This window comes from Thunnus thynnus, chromosome 15 (genome assembly GCF_963924715.1).
Source record: "Thunnus thynnus chromosome 15, fThuThy2.1, whole genome shotgun sequence".
NCBI classification, from domain to species: Eukaryota; Metazoa; Chordata; class Actinopteri; order Scombriformes; family Scombridae; genus Thunnus; species Thunnus thynnus.
In genome coordinates this window covers 12,354,756-12,379,326 of record NC_089531.1, presented here as the reverse complement: position 1 = coordinate 12,379,326, position 24,571 = coordinate 12,354,756, and the positions used below count along the sequence as shown (strand labels likewise).

Here is a 24,571-nt window from a genome sequence, read left to right as displayed (position 1 = left end):
AGTGACAAAGCCAGAGAAGTGGGTGTATAAAAAGCATACATAAGAAGAGGACTAAAATGTCAGTGTGAAAGCATTTGGTCTGGAGGTGTGATCCACTCAGACATAGCCTGTCTCTATACCGCTGTTAAGAGGTTGAAGTACTGTGCATTACATCCTGGATTCCTGTGCATTTGGTGTTCTCTGTGTTTCAGAGTAAGTGGAAGGTTTTCATAGTTTTTTCCTTTTTGTGACCAATTAAAGTCCTGTAGTAAGTTTCAACAAGGATGACTCTATTTTATAATAATATAACTTACCTAAACATTGTCTAATCTATGGCTGCAAATAATGATAATTTTAACTATTATTTTACCTATCAATCATTTTCTTTTTTCACTGACCTGTGGACCCAAACCTGACGTTTATAAATTGATTTTCCTGATCCTAAAAGGGACCTTAGGACAGTCAGACGTGCCCCGAAATTGGCCCAAGAATGATTTGACTTGACTTGATCCAAGTGGCAGATGAGCCAAATGGACCAAAATAGAGAGACAACACCGACACTGGCAGCGACACGATGTGCAACCAGTTAACAGGCAGCGGCAGTTGAAAAGAATAGCGTTACATGTCATTTACTTTACATTTAAGACTCTCCTTCTCACCTCAGAAAACAAAATTTTCTCTTGATGATTATGATGCAGCATGTTATCATAGCTTCATGAAGTTTCTTGGAACCACTCAGGATTGTTTATAGTGTTTACAGATGTTCTGAATGGCCCAACTCGAAGACGAATTCAAAAGCCTGCCATCATAGAAAAGGATAAGATCGGTTTAATATTGGGGTATAGGCGTTTTTACATAAAAAGTAGTCGTTGGGTGACACATGTACACTCATGTCCTTCGCAGTCCTGTTGGTGTCCTTCCCCGGCTATTGCTGCTGTTATTGTTATTGTTATGATTGTTGTTATTCTGCGCCCCCCCCCCCCCCACCCCCCTCTTTCTTTCTCTCTCAACCCAACCGGTCAAGGCAAGAGCCGGGTTCTGCTTGAGGTTTCTACTCGTTAAAGGGGAGCTTTTCGTTACTGCTGTCGCCAAGTGCTTGCTCATGGGGGTATTGTTGGGTCTCTGTAAATTAAAGAGTATGGTCTAGACCTGCTCTATGTGAAAAGTGCCCTGAGATGACTTTTGTTGTGATTTGGCGCTATATAAACAAAAATTGATTGATTGATTGACATGTAGTTGTGTAAAGGCTGAAAAAAGAGAGCGTCAGAGAGTTCAGGCACTGCTTACTTTGTCACCTCCACACACCTGCTGTCACACCAATCATTGAGTGTAGTTCAGTGTTTCCCCTATGTTGACTGCTTTGGGGTGGTGGGAGGGTGAGTCAGGAGCCAGATATTTCTTTGTTCTCTGTTTATAGAAGAACCGGCTGAGATTGACACTAAAATGAGAATAGCTAGTCCAGAAGGTCAGTCCACCTTAAGTGAGCCTGCTCAGGTTAGGCTAATCCATTGTTGCTAACTTTGGGGCTAACCCCCTTCACTTTTCCAACAGTTGGGGAAACAACAGACAAGACTTTTTTTGGTCTTGAGAAGCTGCAGTATTTATTAACTGACACACTGCAGTCTGTACTGTACATTTACTGCCAGACTGACAACTTACTGCTAACCTTTTCTTCTGCACTGCTCTCATTCACTGTCACTTTTCTGCCGCTCACTCTACTCACTCAACCACACACTCACTATGCACACACATTACACACTGCCCTAAATGAGCTACGCTACTCTTGTAACTATACCTTTCGCATACTGTAGATGTCCTTTCAAGAATGAGGAGAGGGAGGATCCTAGGATTTCATGCACTAGTCGATGACTCAAAACAATTCCACGATAACGTAGCCCATTGATATCAATGATCGTGTGAAATTTTAGCAGTGGCGCTCATAATTACAGTTACAGAAATGGCTGGATGCAGCATCCCCAATCATAAAGGTTTGGGGGGAGGTCGTTTTGAATGTTCAACATCCGACAGGCACTTCGGTTGGAACACACTGGTACCTTTTAGGCATATTGACACATACAGTAGATCCAGGACTCGCGGTAACAGAATAACTTGAACCCTGACCAATCAGGGTCTCAGGTCGGGTCTTGGTTATTACCTAAGAGGACCTGTGTAGATTAAATTGCTTGTTTTGCCTGCCCAATAGTCCAAAAAGCAATGATATTCTATTTACTATGATATAAAACAGAGAAACGGTTTGGTAAGTTTGCACCTGCAACAGTTTGGCTTTTTTGCCTGACAAATGACTCAAACGCTTGAACACATCATTGATTATCAGAATAGTTGTGTACTACACTTCTGTTGGTGATGAATTGACTTATATTTCAGCACTAGTCTAATCCATCCTTCCACCAGACCCTAGTTTGCAGCATTAGGCCTTCATCTCCCCCTGAAGTACCCCTGTGTAAATGTTTATGTCCCCTCTCCACTGAGGGGGTGGATGCTGCCTCTTCTAGTTAGTCTAAGCATAGTGGGAGACCGAGGGAAGGCGCTGGGAAAGGGAGCACCAAGTACTTTGGATATCTGCTTTCCTGGTGTAGGTGTTATCGAAATCAGGACACACAGATCATCCCCCATGTCTTTCCATTTGCTTCCCATAGGATGTCAAGATGCAAATTTGGGGCTCTACATCCGCTTCACAGCAGCAGCCCTCAGGCTCACGGTTCAACAGAGCATAAACATGTGTCAGGCCAAGGAAAATATTTGGAGAGAAGGATAACAGACGCAGAATGTTGTGGGGTTTACTTAGAGTTCCAAGTGTGGAAGGGTCATATTATTGTTCGTCAAAGATTCTCAGAGGTCAAAAGACTCACTCAGTAAATATCTTTCTTCTTTCCTCTTTTTTTTTTTTTGTCTCTGTATGTGCTCCCCTCTGCCCCTCCACATCCCATCCCATTCTCTTCTTTCAACACCTCAAAGGAGGAAAGTACTATTTGGTATCAAAACAAGTTTCTTAAAGAAGCAAACACAGCCTTTTTTGAGCTGGAATACATTAACGGTGTATCGTGCCACCTAATACCTAGAAATAACAGTGCATGACTTGAGGATGGGTACATTGTGTATCCTGTTCATCTCTTGAGACTAGAGCAGAGCCTCTAAACAGGTAGGGTCATAACAGTTTGATATGGGTCCCCAGTCAACAGGGATTTCACAGTAACACTGAGGTCAGTGCAGAAATCTTAACAGTCAGCCGTCACAAGAAAAAAGACAGTATAGGTTTAAAATTTAGGCCGGCTAAAATGACCTATAGTTACGTTTGGGTGACAGACGCCATCTAGTGGCAGTAGTAATTAAGACCTGGGGAAGTGACGCAGTTCAGATGATGTCAATATAAGGTGACGAATTTCCTTATTAGGAGGATTAATTAGATGGCAAAAAGTGGACTTAGCTGCAGGAGACTGCTGTTTGCGTCCTGTTTCCAACCATGAGTCGGGACATTTTTTTAAAAACCGTAACAACGATTGTCGTGGCGTTTACTATTGCCATGATGACGAAGGTTGCCTGATTTTAAGGAAGTGGTAATCACGTTACAAGTGATCATTTTAACACAAACCATGATCTTTTTCGCTAAACCTAACTAAGTGGTTTTTGTGCCTAAACCTAACCAGACTTTAACCACAGCGTTGTCAACCCGTAAAATATAATTATTGTTTAACAGTGATTTGTAACGGTTTTGGAAAGCGGCATATTATGCTCCTATTTTGGAAATGGCATATCACGCTCTAATGGGTCGTTCTGAAAATGCTCCTACGGGTCGTTCTGGAGTGCAGGTACAATTGACCTATGTGGTCGTTTAATTATGAGGATGTGTTGTAACAGTATACACCACACTCTAAACTTAGCACAGCTGACCCCAAGTACAGTACTGTATTGCTTGTATGAGTGGCTGTCAGCCATCCTGGATATAATGTCACCTTCTGACCCAGTTGCCTTGGTTACCACCTACTCTGTGTCCCTCCAGACTCTCATCTTAGATCGCAGAAGTGTTTTCATAGAGCATTATTAGAAGAAGCAGAGAGGAAAAAAAGTGAGAAAGAGAGAGAAGCAGAGACAGAATGTGTGGTGTTGGCCTTGCCAGCCCTGTCTGCCCCGGTGCTAGTGAGCGTGGAGGCCTTGGGGGTAAGTTCTCACTCTCTCATTCCTTGCCTTTTTCAACTGAGAGCAGCCTGAAACCTGTCAGACATCCCACGTGCCAAAATCCACACATGCCCTGCCACCGCGTTGCCTTGGTTACGCTTGAACTTCGTGATCTAGTATCGGAGAAGGGATGAGGGTGGGTGAACAGGGGTGCCGTTTGGGATTGTAGGTGGAACTGCTAGTGACCCACAGAGCCCATCTCACCTCTGTCTGCTGCGTTTTTGCCAGGAGTGACAGTCAAAGCCTGCATGTTTGGCGGCAGGAAGGTGACTTGTGTGAGGGGATGAGGATTGGCAAAAGAGAGCGACTGGTACAGTGGAGGCCATTTCACGCAACACAGCTTCCAGGAAGTCAGTCATCAGAGATGCCAAAGGAAAGCTGCATCTCTTTCATAGCTGGCCAAACGGAGCAACCAGGCGTGGAGGGCCCTCTAGAAGACAATATCCCCTAACTAATGCCATCTGGGATGGCTTTCCTGGTCCCTGTGTTGAAGCCTCTCACCCTAAAACCTTTCATTTCAACCTTCATTTCGAAAATGCTTTGGCTATTTAGTTGTTTATGGACTTTGAGTTTTGTCATGTTTTAGAAACCTAATTTTTGTTCATTTGAGGGTTTTTTTCTGCCAGTTTACGCTGATGCTCTGGAGGTTGTCTATTATTCTGCATGTGCTTTGTGTGAAATTCGAATATGGAGATGACACAGAGAGGAAAAGGGGCCTTTTTGGCAGCACTCCAGTCTCTTTTGAAAAAAGGGCTGAGCCAAGATAAAGCACAGTTAGGCCAACAGGAAACCAGGACATTTTGATTTGGATCTGTGTAGTGGGAAATCAACCATTTCTGCCTTCAGTACCCATGTATCCAACACCAGATGTGGGGGCACAAAGCCTTCAGGATGATTAGATACTCACAGACCAGGAAGCTGTACAGAGTTTTTAAATGCATACAGAAAGGAGAAAAGCATAAGACTGGAAGCATGAGACTATTTGTCATAGTGTTTAGTCTTACACCTTGAGATAAAGGTTACACCTTAAGATAAAATTAGATAACTTGTCAGGAAAAAATAACAAACGAATAACAAAAGACAAACTCTTGCCTTAGGGTGTCTGATTCATTCTGCAAGAAAGTCAATATACCAAGCGGAAACCATAAAACCGGGGAATTTCACAGAGAGCCATAAAGAAGCGTATTCCTGTTAAACTTTCTGTAATACTAAAGCAATCTGATGTCTCGGCAATAGGCCACAGTTTGCTTCCTCAACATTTACCGGAGCTTGTTTTTGTTCTATTGTGTTATAGATTTCATGGTGAAAATATTTCCTGGAAAGCAAGGAATTGTTCTGTATGACCATATTATTCCTTAGTGAGAACCTCATGGGGAGGTTTCATCATAGTTATGGGGTCACACAGTGTTCACAGAGTAATGACTCCTGTGAATGAGGGAGCAGTGTCTTTTTTCTTGTTTTGTTTTTTTTTTTTTTGCAGTTCAAGATTCATAAAATAGGTCATTGTAATGTTGTTCACTTCCATCTCCAAGGACTTCACACAACTAGTGACACCAAAACCAGGCATGCAGGTAATTTGATGTATTCTCAAAGAACGCTAGAATAGCATTTAATGAAAAATATGCATTCATTGTATGAATAGAAACAAAATTCCACGTCTGAACAAGAAAATCAACCTTTAGCTGTCTGAACTGAATTGAGGGCGACCCGCAGTTTGATACCTTCTAGTGCTGCGTATTATATGAAGATTCCATTTCCATATGAGGAGCAGGACACGCAAGAGATCTGTAATTCACAATGGTCCATCCCTTAACACCCTTAACCACGCAGTGTCACCAGGGAGAGGGAAGGAAATCATTTAACCAGTGAAAAATGGACTCAGGAGAGATGCTATGCTCTGGTTCATCTCAGCGTATTAATGGAGCCACAACCTCCACTCACTTTTTCATAGCTGAAGGTGAAACATTATCCCGCCTCGACTTGCATGTTTAGTAATAAATGGTGCTGATAACATCCTGGCTTGCTGAAGTAGTTACATTTTTCTTTTCTGTTAAGCCAAATGAATCAAATGTTTCAAGAAAATAATGTGCATCCTCACATTTGTACCATGTATTATGATCTAAGGTTTACTTGTTGGAAGACATATAAATAAATGTGTGATCCCGGTGCAGTATATTCAAAGTCCTACAGTGGCTCTATAGTGTTTTATGTTAAAAGGTCAATCAACTGTTTTTACAATTTTCATGATACAATTTCGAGAGCTTGAATGGATCCTCCTTATTTTATCCAAACAAAACAGAAAGCTGTTCAGTTTACTTCATGTGTCATGTGCCATATCATATCATGTGAGACAAAGAAAAGCATTCATCACACCTGGCATATTTGCTTAGAAAATTACTATTTGAATAAAACTATTCTTTGAAATAGTTGCTGATTAATTTCCTGTCAATAGACTAATTGATTAATTGACTAATTGTCGCAATTGTAAATTATGATTCAAATCACAAATTGTAAAATCAAAGAATAATACTGTAACAGTACTAATCTGAGCAAACATTTGATGCCAGCTTTCCGTATTTGACAATTTTTAATAACGTTTTCTACACCACCCTACAGACACATTTCAGTTGGTAAAAAAAAAAAAGTATTGAGGCTCAGTACCCAGCGGTAGTGCTATACTTGCTTATGATGGTGTACAGTTGTATACTTGTGAGGCCCCCCAATCATAATGCCCCTAACCTTCACCATCTCAACCACATTTCTAACCCTTATCCTAATCTAAGCCCAAACCTAATTTTAATCTCAGTAATCGTAAAACCAAGTATTGATCCTCAAACAGCTCTGAAAGGCCCAAAATACCTCTCCAAAGATATTCTCCCTGCCATGGTGTAGAACTCAAATTGGTCCTCACAAAGATAGATATTCAAGAGCACACACACACACACACACATATACACACAAAGGATATGATTTGCCCTTGTTTGAAAAAATAGGAGTGAAAAAAATGTTTTTCTTCTTGATCATCCCCCTTGATAAATTTTGAGCAAATCAATTGCAGCAGACACATATAGTACATAAACACATGCATGCACTCAAAAACACATAGACAACCAGCCAGTGCATACACACATCTGTTTGCCTGCATGTAAAACATTCCCCCGTGAAGGAGGAAAGGCCTTGTGTAACCAGATCTGATTGGCCCTTATATAAAATGGAGAAATATGGGCAAAGTGTAGCTCTCTGACGAGTTGCTGAAAGTCTGTGACATGAATCTGAGTCTTGGGACCAATCATGCATTCCAGTCAGAGAATGTCAAGGCGCTCAGATCTCAGCCTCATATTAAAACACAGCCCTGCCCCTGTGATATAAAGGGAGGATATCTTGTCACTCATGCAGCATAGAAACCCAGCCATAAAATATTTTAAGATAAGATGAGATAGACTTTATTGTCCCAGTGGGGAATTTAGCTTGGACATCAATGTGTGCAGTATAAAATCCCAGCAAAACAACAACAACAACAACAAAAACAGTAAATACATTCCACGTCCGTCACATCCCTCAATTGCACATGCCCATCTACATCAGAAAAGTGCACACAATACAATATATAACAGTGATCAATGACAAGCAGCTACGGCATATACATATTTCGGTCTAGGTGGTAGCTTTAATGGACAAGGGGACAAAGGAATGTTTAAAACTGCTTAGGGAAACCCTGTACCGTCTGCCTGAGGGGAGGAGCTGATACTGGATAACATGAGTTGGGTCTGAGATGATTTTGTCTGTCTGATTATGTCTGTCTGTTGAAAAATAGCCTGAGGACTAGGATGTTGACGGACTCCTTTGATTTTCATGGCTGTCTGTATAAGGTGGGTAATCTGGGAATTTGACTGTATTGTCAGAGATACCATAGCACAGGAGACTCTCCACTAGAATAGAAGCTGCACCTCCCAGTTCACACCAAAGGTTCTGAGCCTTCTCAAGAAGTGCAGCCTCTCCTGCACCCTGGAGCGGACATCCTCCACATGGATATTCCATGCTAGTTTGTTATCCATGTGGATGCCCAGGTACCTGTAGGAGTCCACCTGCGCTATGGTATGGTCATGGATGACCACTGGTGAGTGATCACCAAGAGACTTGGGGTCAAACACCATCTTCTCTGTTTTTTTTGTTTGTTTGTTTATTTTATTTTTGTTGAGGATCAGATGATGTTTGTCACACCAGCAGTGTCTTCAGAAGATTTAATGATATATTGGTTTTCCGTATGGCTGGTGCATTAATTCATGTAGAGAGTGAACAGCACAGGTGAGCACCCCTGGGGCACTCCGGTACTGATGGTCATGGGTTCAGACACGGTTCTGTTCACTCTGACATGCTGGGTGCGGTTGGTAAGGAATGAATGGTACCACTTAATGATGAATGAGTTGACATTGAGCTGACTCAGTGTGTTAAGTTATATGTTGGGCTGCAAGGTGTTAAATGCAGAACTGAAATCAACAAACAATAGTCTGGCATAGGCCTTGGGATTCTCCAGGTGTTTAGTGACCATGTGCACTATATTATTCATTGCGCCATCAGTGCCTGTTTGGTGTCTGTATGCAAATTGGTATGAGTCTAACAGTGGGCCTACCTCAAACTGCAGCTCACCATAATTCTATCCATACATTTCATCACCATAGGGGTCAAAGCAACCGGTCTGAGATCATTATATTCTTTAGGACAGGGTTTTTTGGGGACAGGCGTGATGATTGCCTTTTTCTACGTTGCTGGTACAATGTTAGAGTCCGCATACCTCTGAAAGATGGGGAACCAGGCAGGCGTTAATTCCTCTGCACATGTTTTTAACACAAATGCAGAAATGCCATCTGGTCCTGTGGCCTTGTTAATAGTGACATTTTTAAAAACAATCTCCACCTCTTTGGAGTCGATTAACAGCCTATTGACCCCGTCAGTGGAAATGTTTTCTGAAACACTGCTACATTCAGCCGAGAAGTCATGTGTATCAAACCTTTTATAAAACCCGTTCAGTTCATTTGCTGTGGATAGTTCATCTGCAGCATGTAAAGGTTTCTCAGTGGATTTCATGTTAATCATAGTTTAAGTCCCAAAGTTTTCTAGTGTTTTGTTTTGTAGGATTTCCTGTGTCACCTTATGCTTTTGTTATGCCTCCCACAGTTTCTGGTTTAACTACAATTGTACAGTTCTTAATTGTAATTAGTCATTATTCTTGAGTGCATGTTTTCTCCTGTTGATACAGTCCTTGACCTCCTTGCTATTAGGCTTGCTATTTGGAAAGACCTTTATTGTCTTTGTGGAATCACAGTATCAATGCAGAATTTAATGTAGTCTGTAGTGACCTCTATAGCATAGTCTAGATTTATTTCCTCAGAGAAAGTGTCCCATTCTGTGCATAAAAAACAGCCTTCTAGTGTATCAATGCTATCATCTGTATACTCATACATTGACAGATTTAGCCAGGGGCTTGCTACTCTGTATATACACTTTTAACATTTCCATAACACTTGTCTAATGTTTTGTTTTTCCTGGTTTTACATTTTATATATTGTTCAAAACCAGGTAGCAGGGACGTTAGAGGGGCAGGGGCCCAAATTCATAAAAGGCGATTTTTGCAAATAATTAAATAAATATATGCCTGGAATGACTACTTTTGCGACACTGCTAAAGGGACATTAAAATGTATGTATATAAAAAAAAAAACATGATTGGGTTTGGCTCTAACACTGCTAGAATTCACATGTTATATCATAATACTGAAGCTTGGAGGACATCATGCATTTAAGACACAATTCTAAAAAGCAACACATAAGCTTTAGATGAGGCATATTAGTCACTGGTTTACTTTTTTAATTGATTTAAGATAAAGACTTTAACAGTTAACATTGTTTTATCATTGGCTGCTTGTTACAGAAGGGGGAAAATGTCCTTAATGTCGTTGTATTTCTTAAGTGTATCATATCATTGTCATCATGTAGCTTGTGGTAGATAAATATTCATACATTTTTCACAACATAACTTGGAGAAACGTGTTGCATGACAGTATCCATACCTGTTTTGCATGTGATGTGCGATGACAATAATAGTCCCCCTGGGAACCTTACTTCCACACTACTGAGTTCAGTCAAATACAGTCACTTTACCTTGCAGTTATTGCTAACAACACCCCAGAAAAAGGGCACTTTTTCTCCAGGAGGCCAAACGGCAGGTGCTCAAGCCCCCTTTGAGGTCTATCTATGCACATGCCTGCCAGGCAGAGCAATATATAAGCTACAATGGTCAAAAGCTCCCATAATATAAAAAGATAGAGGCATTTGGGGTGCGTTGCAACTGTTCGTGCACACAGTCTACCACTTGGAAAGCAGCTCTAGACATGATACCGTCAGGAGGAACATAAACTGAACATATCAGAATATTTCCAAACTCCCAAGGCAAGCAGAATGGCCTCAGGTTGAGACACCGCAGTTCAGTGTTCTCATTTCAGACTGTTTCCCAAACTGTATACTGCCTACACCACTTGTCATTGACATATACACAGAGCCCGCCCCCTCTGCTTTTCCCTGAGACTTTAGTTCTGTCTGCACGAATGTGGGTAAAACCTTCAGGGATTTCTGGTCTTAACCACGTCTCAGTGAAGAGCATTATACAGGACTCGCGGTATTTAAAGCAGGCTTTTATTCCTTAGCGGTCTTGCATTGCACAGGATCATAGATGGTAGTGGGGGCCTGTTTCCTCCTCTTCTTACCTGCTGTCGGATGCCTCCTGTCCAGCCTCTTTTCCTCACACTCTGTCACTGTGATGATCGTATCTCCTTGGGCAGGTTTTCTGTCCCCGGAGATTTGCATGTTTGTGAAGGGTCAGAAGCACCTTTCGTGTGTACTGTATGGCCAGGTTGTTTATTCCATGATGGAGTGTAGTAGTTTGGCAGATGGCAGAAAGTTCACACAGGATCACTACTGCCATGAAAAGAGTCCAAAATCACGCCACATCTCATTCTTTTTTCTTATTCAAGCATGTATTAATGCACATCCTACATAAAACATCCTGATCGTCTGACAAACAGTTGCTGAAACAGCCAGACAATCACACAAGCATTAAAATACCGCAGCTCACTGGTGTCCGTGTTGCCTGCAGAGCAGCGCCACCACCATTTTATTGTATCACCATATTGTATCATTTTATTGTAATCAGTGACTCTGTTATCCAATAAAACGTATGTGCATGAAACATATTTAAAATTAATCTCTCCCCTGAGATAGTGTCTTTAACAACACCTCTGCCTGGATGAATTAGTGCTAAACACCTTCTCTTGGACTGAATAATCGTCATCTATACATAAGGCCAATGGAGGTTGTTGCGTGGCTTGGGGCTACACTTAAACTCTATGAACTGGTGAATACTTGCATTAAAGTAGCGGCTGCGGCCATGCAACTTAATGTACCATGCTTAGGTCTGTTACTTCCCCCTTGGCTTTTACTGTGGCTGTATAATAGTGCAAAAATGTCTCCATAGCGCTCAATAACTTGCATCAGTGAGGCATAGCTCTAAATGTTGATGTATTGTTAGTACAATATATCCTGCCCACACACAGTTCTCAAATTTTGACCCTATGACTAAGTCTTTCATTTAAGGCCTGAGAGAAAATAACAACTCGGTGCTTTTTCATGTGTTTGACAAAAGCAGGAAAAAAAGATACACAAACTTACTTGTTTTTTTTTTCCATGCACAGTTTAAAACCTGGTGATTCAAAATCAGTGCTGCACATATTTGTCTATTTTTTTCCCAGGACCTATGGTTCTATTACACCAGTGGGCCTCTTTCATGCTCCTCTATGGACTCTGCAGTGCACTATAAAAATGCATTTATCCTACTTTGGGGGAAATGGCCTCCTCCTGTTTTATATTAACGTGAACCCTAAACCTGTCGTTGTATATTGTATGTATTAGGCTGAACTTTGGCTTATGTTCTCCCCCTCCAGTTATTTCGTGATGAATAATACGAGACTGGCAAGCTTTCTGAGCACAGCTGTGAGTCTACATTGTTGCCATCACTATCCCTCAGTATCCCCTGTGTGGGATGGCCTCTGACTTCAGTGAAAATCCAACAGAGGCTAAAGGGGACTGTTAATTCTCACTAGTGATGTACAGCTGTTCTTCATTCAAGGTGGTTTGTCTTTGCTCTGCAAACCATTCATACATGTAAATTAAATCATGGCAAAATGCCTTTTGCTTGAATCATGTTTCACAGGGAGAGTGAAATCAGAGAAAAAACTATGCATGAGTGAAAATTTGTGCTTTTTTTTTTTTATAATTCTCTAAGTTTTAACTGTTTTATCTACAGTATAAAATGTCAACATATAGTGAAAAATGTCCATGACAAGTTTTGAAAGTCTATGTTTGTGTCTTAAAATTGCTTATGTTGGACAACCAACAGTCCAAAATGAGTGAACGAAAAGGAGCATATTCACATTTTAAAAGTTGTAACTGTTTGTCATTTTTGCATGAAATAATAACATAAAGAATTAATTGATTACCAAAATGTTTGTTAATTTTCTGCAGATCGTTGTAATAACGGAATGACTAATAATTTCAGCAAATAGTAGTCAATGTATATTTGCAAAGTCTTGTCGTTGTGAGAATGTTTACCATAAAAGTATGACTTATTTCACTCTAGTAAGTGCAAGAAAGGTTAACTGAATTATTAATAACTGTTTGAAATTTTGTGAACTCCAAAATGCAAACTTTTCATTGGCTAAAAAAAAAACAGTCCTGTTTTCAACTTTGTGACAATGCATTTCTAGCTAATCCAATGTTTTATTTACTCATAAAGGAACACTTAATCCTTCAGTTATTCCTCTAAAATTCAAAACCACTAAATTTGGATAAGGTTTTCTTTGGACAGTGAGTATACAATATACAATAGCAAACACTATCTGAATTTATCTGATGCAGTAATACTGCTGTGTGAAGACTTAATACGGGTTAAAACAAACACTAAGAGGCATTGTTCACCAGAGTTTGCAAATACTAAATTCTTTCACCCCACCCAGGTCTTGTTAAAATACCACTGATCGGCATGTGTGCCCTGTGTTTCCTGTATTTTTTTCTGTGCTCCAATGGCCATGACAGCCTAGGTTACCCATCTCAGAGCAGCATAAGCCAGCCTGTCAGCAGATTCAGCCCTGTGTTTCCTGGACCCTGTTGATACCCAATACATAATGCCACACTGGGAGGCCTGTGCCAGTCAGTAATCCAAGCATCTCAGTGTTTCCCACATAATTAGATTCTATTTGTGGTGGTAGCTGACGACCTTTACTACAGTCATTAATGGCCAGGCCATAGTCTGTTCAGGAGTACAAATAATAATAATACAAATAATAAAATTTCCTTTGAAGAGGAAGGGGAAAATTCATTAGTTTTTAATTAAGCCATTTACCTCTCGCTGGAATCTGGTCCACTGCTCCCCCCTTGGCACTTCTAGGACATCCCGCCCTCTCCTATTCCTCTCCTCCTCGTGCTGTATGCTGAAGACTCAGAGTCCTTGGGGATCATGAAGGTACTGATGGAGGCGAGACCGGAATGATCTAGGGAGTAAAGTCTGTCCAGCCTCTTTGATGCTCCTCAGAGTCTGAATTGTGACAGGAACCTAAATTAAAAAAAGAAAAGCTGCTGTTTAGTATTGGTCAGATTGCAAACAATCCTTGTTTCAATGTATCAAATCAAACAGATTTTAATAAATAGATGTGCACATTTAGCATACCTGCACCTTGATATGTAGAAAGTTGACATGTGCTTTTTGAAATATTTTGGACAGACATGCGAGGTGCCTCTGCCTCCTCTGCCAAAGCTCCAAGGACTGCGCTCACGTTCCTCTGTAGGGTCTCTATGGCCTCGTGCTGAGAAAGCCAGCGTGTGTCCTTCACTTGCTGGAAATGTTGCAATTAAAGACATATTGATTAGTTATGAATAGACAGAAGATAACTACTATGGTATCAAATCACTATTATATCTATACTATACTATAAATCTCACACTACGATTTTCGGTACTCGCCAAAGCATTAAATCAATGACTTCTGCTAAGTTCTCAAGCATGTCGTCAGTAATACAATGAGACCTATAATTATTCCTCTGGTCAATCTTGACATCAGGAAAATGAAAAATGTAATCTTAAGTAATGGCTACGTGACCTTTACCTATAATTTCCTGAAGTAGTTGCACCCTAGAAGAAGCCAGGCTCAAAAGCTCTGGGTAGTTTGTGTGGTGGACCAGTTCATTTTTTATGAGCCAGTAAAGGCACTTGAACCCAACAATGATTGCCTTATGCTCCAAAACAACAGTGGGCTCAAAGGAGTCCATCACTGAGATGCTTGCAAATGACAAAACGATTAGAAAATTATTTGAATATACTCAAGTTATATTATTATATACCTGCTGTTGAAATTAGAACCTACCAAATGCAAGATATGCCTGGCATCTGATGCTATCCTGGTGGTGCTCCATAGTGATGTGCTGTTCCAAGTAATCTTTTCTGTGTATAACTGCTCCAACCTCAACAAAATCCCTCTTTGCATGACCTTTCTTAGATACAGGCTTGTGGTACCTGCATAGTCAACAAAACATCGCTAAAATCATTTATCAAAATTGCTAAATAGCCACATGTATACCTGATTTTATTCTTTTGTGATATTTTTTTTTTATCTCTATACAAAGGACATGGCATAACACAATAAGATCATATATAAAAATAAGATTAAATAAGTTAAATAAGAAGAAGAAGGAGGAAGATGGAAAAAAGAAATAAAAACATTATTTCTGATTATTTATTCATGATAGCACAAATTATGCAGATATGAAATTTACCATGCTGTGTGTGGTACAGCCAATTCTTAAACTGAGGCATATTCAGCCACTCTGGATCAAATCCCGTGCCTCTGTGCTTGCTGCTCGCTGATGTTCTGTCTACAAGGCGCAGAAGAATAGAAATGAGACCCCTTTTCCTGAGAAATCGGCTTTTATGACCTGCATGCTTCTACATCTCTCTGTGTTTGCTGTCAATCTCACTTGTTGCTTCTGCCCTAGCTGGCTCTCCCACAGCAGCATGTTGGCTGCTGTCCTCCTCCTCCTCCTCTCCTACATCTCTCTCTTCATTAGCTACAGCTATTCCCTTCCTGACCCTCTCTTTCTGCTTCAGCTGCCCCAGCAGCACTGGTTGAAGCCTGGAAATATTCGAAACAATTTAATTGGATAGCTAATCACACTGGTTGGACTGTTCAGCTTTCCCACGTGTGTTTTCTTAGGTTTCTAGATACTCTGTTTTGCTTTTGAGTCTTTGAAAATACTTTTCAATATTGGTCAGGATTGAGGGGGCAAACATTCAGCGTCAGAGTTTAAGAATTAACATTAACATTATCCACTTGCACGAGCAATCAATATTGACTAGCAGCTTTGTACAGCGTGCTAACCTCGACAACCAATCCCATTCAGGAATTCGGCCAGATGTCTTCTCTGCAGGGAAAAGCCAACAACAATCCTTCCTCCTGCAAATGATCATGTTTTGATTCAGAGTGTGCACGGAGAGGAGCGGCTATTCAGATGGGTCAGTTGTCAATGTGTTAGAGAGAGAGAGAGAGGCAAGGAGGGACTGAGTAAATCAATGCGTTGTACGCAGCTCTACAATGAAATAAGATTTTACCCATTTTAAATAGTAAAAAAGGTAGAAAATCAAAATGTGGCAGTCAATGTTAATAATATGGTGGGCTGCCACAATTAAATCAATGTATGGGAAACACTGCATCTTATCAAACTAATCAGCACTTTTCCAGCAAGAACACATCTCAACCGTGACAGAAGGGGGTTTCACAACATCTGGTGCTCTAAGAGAGAGACAGGGAGAGAGAAAGTGAGTCAGGATGAAAAAAAGTGTGAGAACAATCTTGATGTTCTGGTATGGAGATCTTAGATCAACACCCCGTTCTGCCTTTTCTTTGGATTCAGGTCAGTGAACGGGCAGTCAGTTGTCAGAGCTTGCCCGCTGAGGGGTGGAGGCTGCTTGCAGTTATGCTGGTGATGTTCTTGATGGTAACATTTGTCACTGCACTCCCTCACATTTTCTCTTTGCTTCTCTTTCCTCTCACCCAACCCTTACATCTTTCCTTTCCCTTTTTGCCAACCTCCTGTTCCATCTTTTCATTTCCCCTCTCCTATTTTGTCACCTTCCTTACTTCCCTCCAGCCCAGTGTAGCAGTGAGAGGTTACCACAGCAGTAAGGCAGCAGCCATGAGTCCAAGCCTTGGCTCCAATTGGACCACTGGTAGCAGTGTTGTTCAAGGGGCCTGGAGCGGCCCGTCCTTCACCCGTGCAAGTCTGCAGCACCACCTGTCCCACCATCAACAACACCCACATCACCACCATCAGTCCACACACACGAGTTACACCTACTGCCCGGTCCATACAGCTGTGAGTACAGCAGTAATTTCTACTTTCTCTGTGACCCTTCATGTCTCACTTTCTCCTGTAGCTTGTTTGTTGCTCTGCTCTCTTAGAATATATTTCTGCTTTCAGTGTCTTGCTTCTTATTTTTAATCACTCTCTCTCTCTCTCTCTCTCTGTCTCTGGTGTCCATTAGTGGCTGTTACTATCAGGGAAGCTCTCATGCACACAGCACATTCTCTCTCTCTCTGTCTTCCTCTTCAACTACCCCTTTTTTTTTCTATCTCCCTCCCTTTTGGTGTCAAGCCCTCATGTATATCACTTCCTTTGACTTTTTCTTCTTCTTTCTTTCCTTCACTTTATCTCTTCTTTTCACCCCCTTTTTTCACCCTCTTTCTTCCCTGCAACTTAATTTGTTTTTCCTTCATCCATCCTCTGCATCGACAGTGCAATGAGAGACTAATTGAGGTAGAGACATTTTTTGGACGGCTTCCCTTGTCATTATCCTTGGAATTAATTGCTGTTCTGCAATCCGTTTGATTTGACTTTATTGGTGCGATCTGGTTTTCTAATGTTACGTTCGGGGTGTGACTGAAACCCAGGCGTGAGCCAAATTGAGAAATTTTATTATCGTCATGTTGCTGTCACAGTCACAGAGCTGGAAACAAAGATTTGGCAGCTTTTTATTTCTCGTTATTTCTTCCTCTAATAAATATATTTGCAAGGCTTCACACCAAATCTTTCTCTCATTCTCTTTTATTTTTCATTGCAGCAGTCTGATATTCTCTCAATGAAAGATACATGCTGCGGATGTGCTGGGACACATCATCAGTGATTGACCCTGGGGTCATCGGGTGTTTCAGGTCTTTCAGCATCACACACCCTCTCCCAGTCAATCTAGCTGGAGTTGATCAGACCCCAGCTTGAGTTTGCTCTAGTTGGTGGGTGGGGCTTCTCTTAGGCTCTGAGGAACTTGATGGTTGTTTGTTGGTGGTGGCCCTTGCTGGTTGTAATAGCCTTGACTACACCCTCAGTGACTGCCTTATGTACTTGGTCATGGCGCTTGCGATAGTGCCCATCCTTAAGGGCTTTTGGCAGCCGCTAAGGAGGTGTTCCAAGGATCTTCTTCTAGAACAATGAGGGCAGGAAGGTGTCTCACTTAAGGTTTGCTGGACTTGGAAGGACATTGTAGACAACTCGGACTAAGAACCTGATGCAATGGACTGTGCACTTTCCCATCTAGTCCATGCTCTTCGCTAACCCATCCCTACCTCCCTACCTCCTCAATGCCTGCCCACGCTTCCTCCTGAACAAGATGTTGCCCTTCTTTGCCCTGGACATTGTTGACCCTGGTTGATGAGAAGTAGCCTTTGCTGCATGCCCTGTTGCTACAGACCCAACCAGTGCCTTCTGCCTCAGCTTCGACTCAGCCACCTCCAGAGATTTGTCTGCGCTCTATTTCCTGCCTGTTTGAACCTGGATGCTCACAGATGCCACTTTTGGATTCCTGGATTCTTTATATTGTAGAGCTTCATGTGTCTGTAACACCATGAACTCTTCCACGAGGCCACTGATCGGGAGCTGCAGGATGTTAGTGGTGCCATGCAGAGCAGCACTGCTCAGACTGTGGGGTAGGCCTAGCCATCTTTGCAAGTAGCTACTGATCTTCTCCTCCAGGGATTCAGCTGCCGTGATGTTACTATCCAGTGATGACTGTGAGCCTGAAGTTACCATAATAATCCAGAATAGGGTCCTTGATTTTGCTGGGAACATGATGTTGATGTTGGGCAAGCTCAAAGAGTTTGTGTGGTAGGGATCTGTACGCTTTTGCAAGGTCCAGCCACCATACAGTCAGATCTCCTGTGCCTTCGCATGCCTCCCTGATGAGTTGTGTGACTACACCAATGTGTTCCAAACAGCCAGGCACTCCAGGGATCCCACCTTTCTGAACAGAGGTGTCAATATAGCTGCTCTTCAGAAGGAACTTGGTTAGTCGTTGTGACACAATACTGAAAAATATCTTGTATCTTGCCTATGCTTAGGAGTGAGAAGGTTCTGAACTGACTGATGTTCTGTGATCTTGGGGATCCGAACACCCTTGGCACACCTCCACTGGTTGGCAACTCTTCCCCTGCGCCAGATCACCCTTAAGATTTTCCAAAGGTGCCGAAGGAGTTGCAGGCAGTGCTTGTACACGGTGTATGGAACTCCACTGTGACCCTAGGGCAGAGGCTGATCTGGCTCCTTTGACCACCCCCTGAACCGCCATCCAGCTGGGCTTCCTCATGGCGGACTCAATCGCGGTTGTGGGCTCATGAGGGCCATATGTGTCTTGAGCTCCTGGTCCCTCTCAGCTGAGCACAAGGCTGCCAATGTGTTTGTCCTCCAGTAGCTTCTTAGAGAAGGAAAAAGGGTTAGAAATAAAAGCAGAATGCATCCTTGCTCTTTCTTTCCCTCGCCTCTGGTACCACTCTGCCCTGCACAAGGTCATGACCTTCTTTCTTAAGATGTTGCGGAGCTCTGTAGGTGGTAGCTTTTCCTTTTTGCAAGCCACTGTGTGCTGTTGTTTGTATTTGAAGCTCTCTCATCTTACATATGCACCACTTAAAATCCCAGCAGCCTATTTGCCAACATGTTGAGACTCCCCTGAAGTGCTTGCATGCAATGAGTAAAGGAATTAGATTGGATTTAGATATGATATGATAACAGGGTTTTCCCTTGATTTTTTTAAGACAAAGGTGGCAAAGGCTAGAGAACGTGCGGCGTACACAGTTTTTGCGTGCACCTTGTTAGAGTGTTGCGCGCTTAGTTAGAAAAAAATCACGATTTGACGATGAAAGTGTCCATAGAGATTTATATTTTATACCAAGATGAAACAAAAAGATGAAAAATAAAGGTGACAAACGACAATGTTTATTTTGGCACATGAATCAACAGAAAATTCAGTCACAGATTGTGCAATCTTTCTGTGCACATTTCACTCTCCTGGCTTTTTTTTATAAAAACTTCTAGCAAGATCTCAACCAGTAGGGCTAGGACGGGGGTCCATGACCTGCAATGAATATTATTAATTTACTTGAAAGGAAGGTCTAGATCTCATTCAAGCCTTCTTCATTCAAGACAGTTTATCCATCTCTCCCTGACCACATACTGGGTCCTCGTGTTTTGAGGGAGATGAGTACAGATACCTTTAACAAAGAATAAATGTTTACTGACAATGATCATAAATTATCTAAGATTGTTGTACAGCTAGCCTAGGTGTATCCATTTCCCTCCTGTTCCACCTGTGCAAAAATAGGTTTCTTCTTTGAAAAACCTGAAATTATGCAGTTTTTCATGCATAACCTGTAGTAGGCACAATGTTGGTGGGAAGAATTCATGTTTAAAAAATCTGTTGAGCCCCTCAGCCATTGGCTCATGTCTGGCCTGCATAGATATATCAACAAGGACAGCTGGCATGATTGTTTTGCAGCACATCTGTTGCCTCCTTGCTACACTCCCACCTGGTCTGGTTGCCTCACTTAAAACTAACTATACAATAGTCCTATTAAAGTTAATATATCTTAGATCTTTGAGAATAAGTCTAATGGTGAGAAATGATTTGTTTGAAAACAGTACCTGCAGTTTTAGCAGTGGGACTTCGAAGGGTTTCTCCATTGCTTTGAGGCTGGCTGTTCTACTGTTTGGTGCTTGGTAAAACCAAAATGTGGTCCCAATGGTTAGGGGGCACTTGGCTAGGTAAGGTATGCCTTTCTTTTCCTTAACAAAATCTGAGACAGCTAGGTTTAGTCAGTAAGCAACACAATGGACAGTCGCAAGGCCAGGGAACGTCTTACAGTTTCTTCCTGACCCCTGATTTTCGACTGAATGGTAAATAAGTTACTTTTTCCAGATTCATACCATCTTTATAATAACAACAAAACAAAAACAGCAACATACCAATCATGACAGAAGCACCATCACTTGCAAAAGAAGAAAAAGTGTCCCTGGGGGTAGTTTCTTTTCTGCTGTGACCTGAAGGATGGCCTCTGTCAGAGTGTTCGCATCCCCTGCCTTTACATCTCTTACACAGAGAACTGCAGATTTTACCACAGTACCTCCTTTTGCATCAGATCCAATGCATCTTAAGTAGAAACTTTCAGCACTTCAGCACTTGGACAACTGTTCTTCCAAAGTAGAAAGATGAAGACATTAACACTAAACTGTATGTCATACAATAACTATTCTTCATGTTTTTGTCATTATGTTACCTCCTCTTGAGAACTTGGTGTGTCTCACACATCTGATGACAGACAACATTATCCAGTCTATAGTTCGTACTAGGCTGCTTTACAAAAATAACATGATGTGAGGAATAGTGTTTTCTGCAGAGTACACCCAACATCCCATCAGGCGTGTTCATGAGCTATGGCTTTTGGGCCATGCTCTGTCAAAGCCACTTGCTCTGTGTTTCATGTGCTGACTGTTAAATATGAACAAGAACAAAAACAGAATTAAGTTGATTTTTTCTTCTTAGGTTATTCCTCAGTATTTCAGTAACTTGTATAATCACTCACCCGTCTCTGGTTTGAGTCTCAGACTGACCCTCCCTTTTCTCCTGAACTGTTTCATTTGGCTGGCTGGTTTATTAAGAAAGTGTTAGACTGTAGGAGACAGTGACAGTGTATTAAACTTCCCCATACTGAGTTACTGTCATAGTCTAAAGATGTTAAAATGGCCCATTATAGTCTGTCCCCTCTCTCTTTCCTCCTCTGTCCTAGTCCTTCTATTAAAGAACGCTGTTATCTTCTTCATTTTATTCTGGAAATTAAATTTCAAGTTATTACATTATTTTAGACATCAGTGACAAACAACTGTGTTTATTTCTAGGGGTGGTTATCGTTTGAAATTTATTGCCAAGGCTTTATTACATTTTGGACTGGTTAAACAGATGAAACTGGAATTTCTGCTTTCTAAAATGATCTGTCAATTACCGGCACTCAAAAAGTAGGCTATTGAGGTTCTATATCAAGTCCTATTTACTTCTTTAACCTAAGCTAACCCAGCTTTCATTACACACATTTGTTTGCCTCATGAATAACGGCAATTCATCACTTACCTTGATCTTGCAGAAATTGTGAATGTGTCATTCCCCTGTTACCTCCAAACTCAAGTGCTGCGCGTAACATGTGTGCTCTTTGGTATATTCATACACATGCAGGAGTCTGTGGCACAGGTTTCGGCAGATGGTGCATGAGCTATGAGCTCAACACAAGAAATGTGATAACATCCAGGATACTGCGTTGGGCATAAACCTAGTGCATCAAAGCAGTTGCTGATAAAAGGCACAATAGTTTTGGTGTAAAAAAAAAAAAAAGAAAGAAAGAAAAAACCTTTGCAGTAGCCAGTAAAACAAAAGCCTTTGAGTTAGATAGGCAGGGAAAAACCTGGATAATTATCACTGTACATTGACTCCTGGTTGCACACAGCATTGCTTTTATGTTATTCTCGTGATATCAAGGTACACATTAATTGTGACATAGGCTCTTTTTAGTAAGCAGAGAGGAAATTATGCTATTAGTGCTTCAGCTGCTGTATATGCATAATTTTGTGACAACCATCTTGTTATAATCACCGTTTCCATGGGTTTTACATATTTGTCACTATCATCACAAGCACTGCCATCACCACTAACATCACTTCTACCACCACCACCAAAGGCGAAGAGGAGCAGGGGTGTTTTAACCGTGCAGTGAACAAACAAGAAGAAAAAACATTCCACGAGACAGACATAAACCCTGTGGTTCTTTTGGTGGTGGGGTCTGTCACATGCGTCTTTCTCACAAAGTTTTTGGGAACATCATCACAGTCTTTTCTGTTCACCCCCGGGGAGCACAGTCATCGTCATTAACATCCACTCACGGCAACCAGGAGTGTCTGAATTCATGCTGTTGACCTAAATTGGGCTGGTTTTTCCAAGAGCTAACATGAAGCCACTTTTGTCCTTCTCTGACTGAGCATGGTCATTGGTTTTCTGATTTGCAAAAAAGTCCATCCCTAGACTAAAATATACTTAGCTAGAGTCTCACTAGACATAAATAGGTATAGGTCTTGAACCTCAATATTTTTTTACTGAACGAAACATGCCCGAAGAACAGAGTATCAAAAACTGTCAAGTACCAAAAGATGGCATGATAATTTTATGATTATTTAAATGATAATGTTGATAGTTTTAGATGGTATTTTATTCAAGCAAAGTTGTTATATATCTGCTTCTGATTAGACAACACTAATCTTTCTTATATGCGAAAAATGGTTTTGTAGAAAAAATGTTTATATTCCAAAAGTGTGGTTTTGATATCAGTATTGAAACTCGGCTAATCAACATTTTGTATTAACAATGGAATAAATTACTACATGTAATGTGAAATGAATCGCTTGTAGAGATGAACCCACAGAGAATTATCACCCGACTCTGTAGTTCCCCTAAGCTGCACTGAGCTTTTTAGCTTCTTTTAGCTCCACGTTTTGGTTTTATACAAACTTTACTGTTTTCCTTCTGTGTCACTGCTCTCACCAGTCCTGTTTCCAGCGACAGCGGCAGACCAAAAACAGAGCTAAAAGGAGAGTAAAGATTAGGCTTACTATTGTCATGTGGCTGGAAACAAGACTCCACATGAATGCTTGTTTGACAGATTTATCAAGTGACAAAACCTAGAATGAATTGCTGTTCTCATATGGGTAGCCTTTGCCGTAACCATGTAGTCTAAAGGAAAAAGGCGTGTAAATTGATTTGTAATGGGCTGATCTGCCCTTGTATTATATATACAACCCTTTGTAGTCTTAGACATTTCAGGAAATACACATTGGGTGTATCACAAAGCCAGCAGACAAGAGTTTTATAGTGTAAAAAAACCCTGAATAACTTTGAAACAAACAGCACACTCTTTAAACAATAAGCAAATTCATAACAGACACACCTCTGTCTTATTGGTTTTCTTTCATTCTCTATTTCCACTCTGTTCTCCCATGTGTGTTTTTGTTTTTGTGGGATGTTGGTTGGCCACACGTCTCATAATACCCGGCTAACTGGCCTTGGTTACAGATCACTACGGGGTCATCAAACTCTTGCCCTCGTCTTGACCCTCTACCTTCAAACTGTAACGGACTTTGCTGGCCATAACTGGCCTGTTTTCATGGGACAGCAGGGATGGTTGTTTTCTTTTCAGCCTTTTTCATTTTGTCACTGCAGAAAGCAATTTCTCCCCCACTATCATGTCTTTGTCCTGGGCTGTTACGAGTCAACACTTTGGCCTTGAGGAGGATTCACAGTGCCTAGAGACGGCTAATCCAGACACTAACAGTAAACAAAGGCATGGTTCCAGCCTTCAGTTCTGCCTTGTCCATTTTTACAGCTTCTCATATATAGCACATATGTATGTGGAACAGAAATCCCCACAATTTAAAAAACAAACCATAATTTAAAAAACAAACCAATGCAGACAACCCTCCTTTTTCGACAACGTTTGTATTAAACACCCTCCCCTCCTACTTCATTGTTTTTATTGCCTCCATAAATGCTATTGTAATTTCAAGCATATTAGATGCAAAGAATGCCCAACAGAAAGGGAAGAAAAAAAAAGAACTGATAGTTCAGAGTGTGTCTGTCCTCTCAGCTGAGAGAGGTGAGTAAATAAAGGAAAAAAGAAAAGCAAGCGAGGATCCAGCAGAGATCAAGAAGCTTTGCCTCCAGTGGGTTTGTAATTACAATGGAAGCGGATACATTTCCACTCTTAATATGGTGGGATGAAGATTCCTCAGGGGGGATGGTGGTATGACAGCAGCAGAGAAAGTCATATGGAAGTCAGAAGATGTGACTAGAAAGAGAGTCAGGGAGAGATTTATGAGTATTCATCTGCACCTCCTACAAAATATGGTACAGTATATCCCACTAAATTGCTTTGCCAAATATAT

At 41.3% G+C, this 24,571-nt stretch overlaps 1 protein-coding gene across 3 annotated transcripts in view; it reads left to right on the top strand.

Moving 5' to 3' along the window:
- The window catches only part of LOC137198715 (RNA-binding motif, single-stranded-interacting protein 3), a 297,503-nt gene that overhangs the window by 59,712 nt on the left and 213,220 nt on the right, over positions 1 to 24,571 (top strand). For 2 of the 3 annotated variants that reach the window (XM_067612609.1, XM_067612610.1), the window contains exon 3: positions 16,421 to 16,645. The exons of the other annotated variant lie outside the window; for it this stretch is intronic. In XM_067612609.1, coding sequence (XP_067468710.1) covers positions 16,421 to 16,645 — 225 coding nt within the window. The remainder of the gene's footprint in view (positions 1 to 16,420; positions 16,646 to 24,571) is intronic. 3 annotated transcript variants of the gene reach the window in all.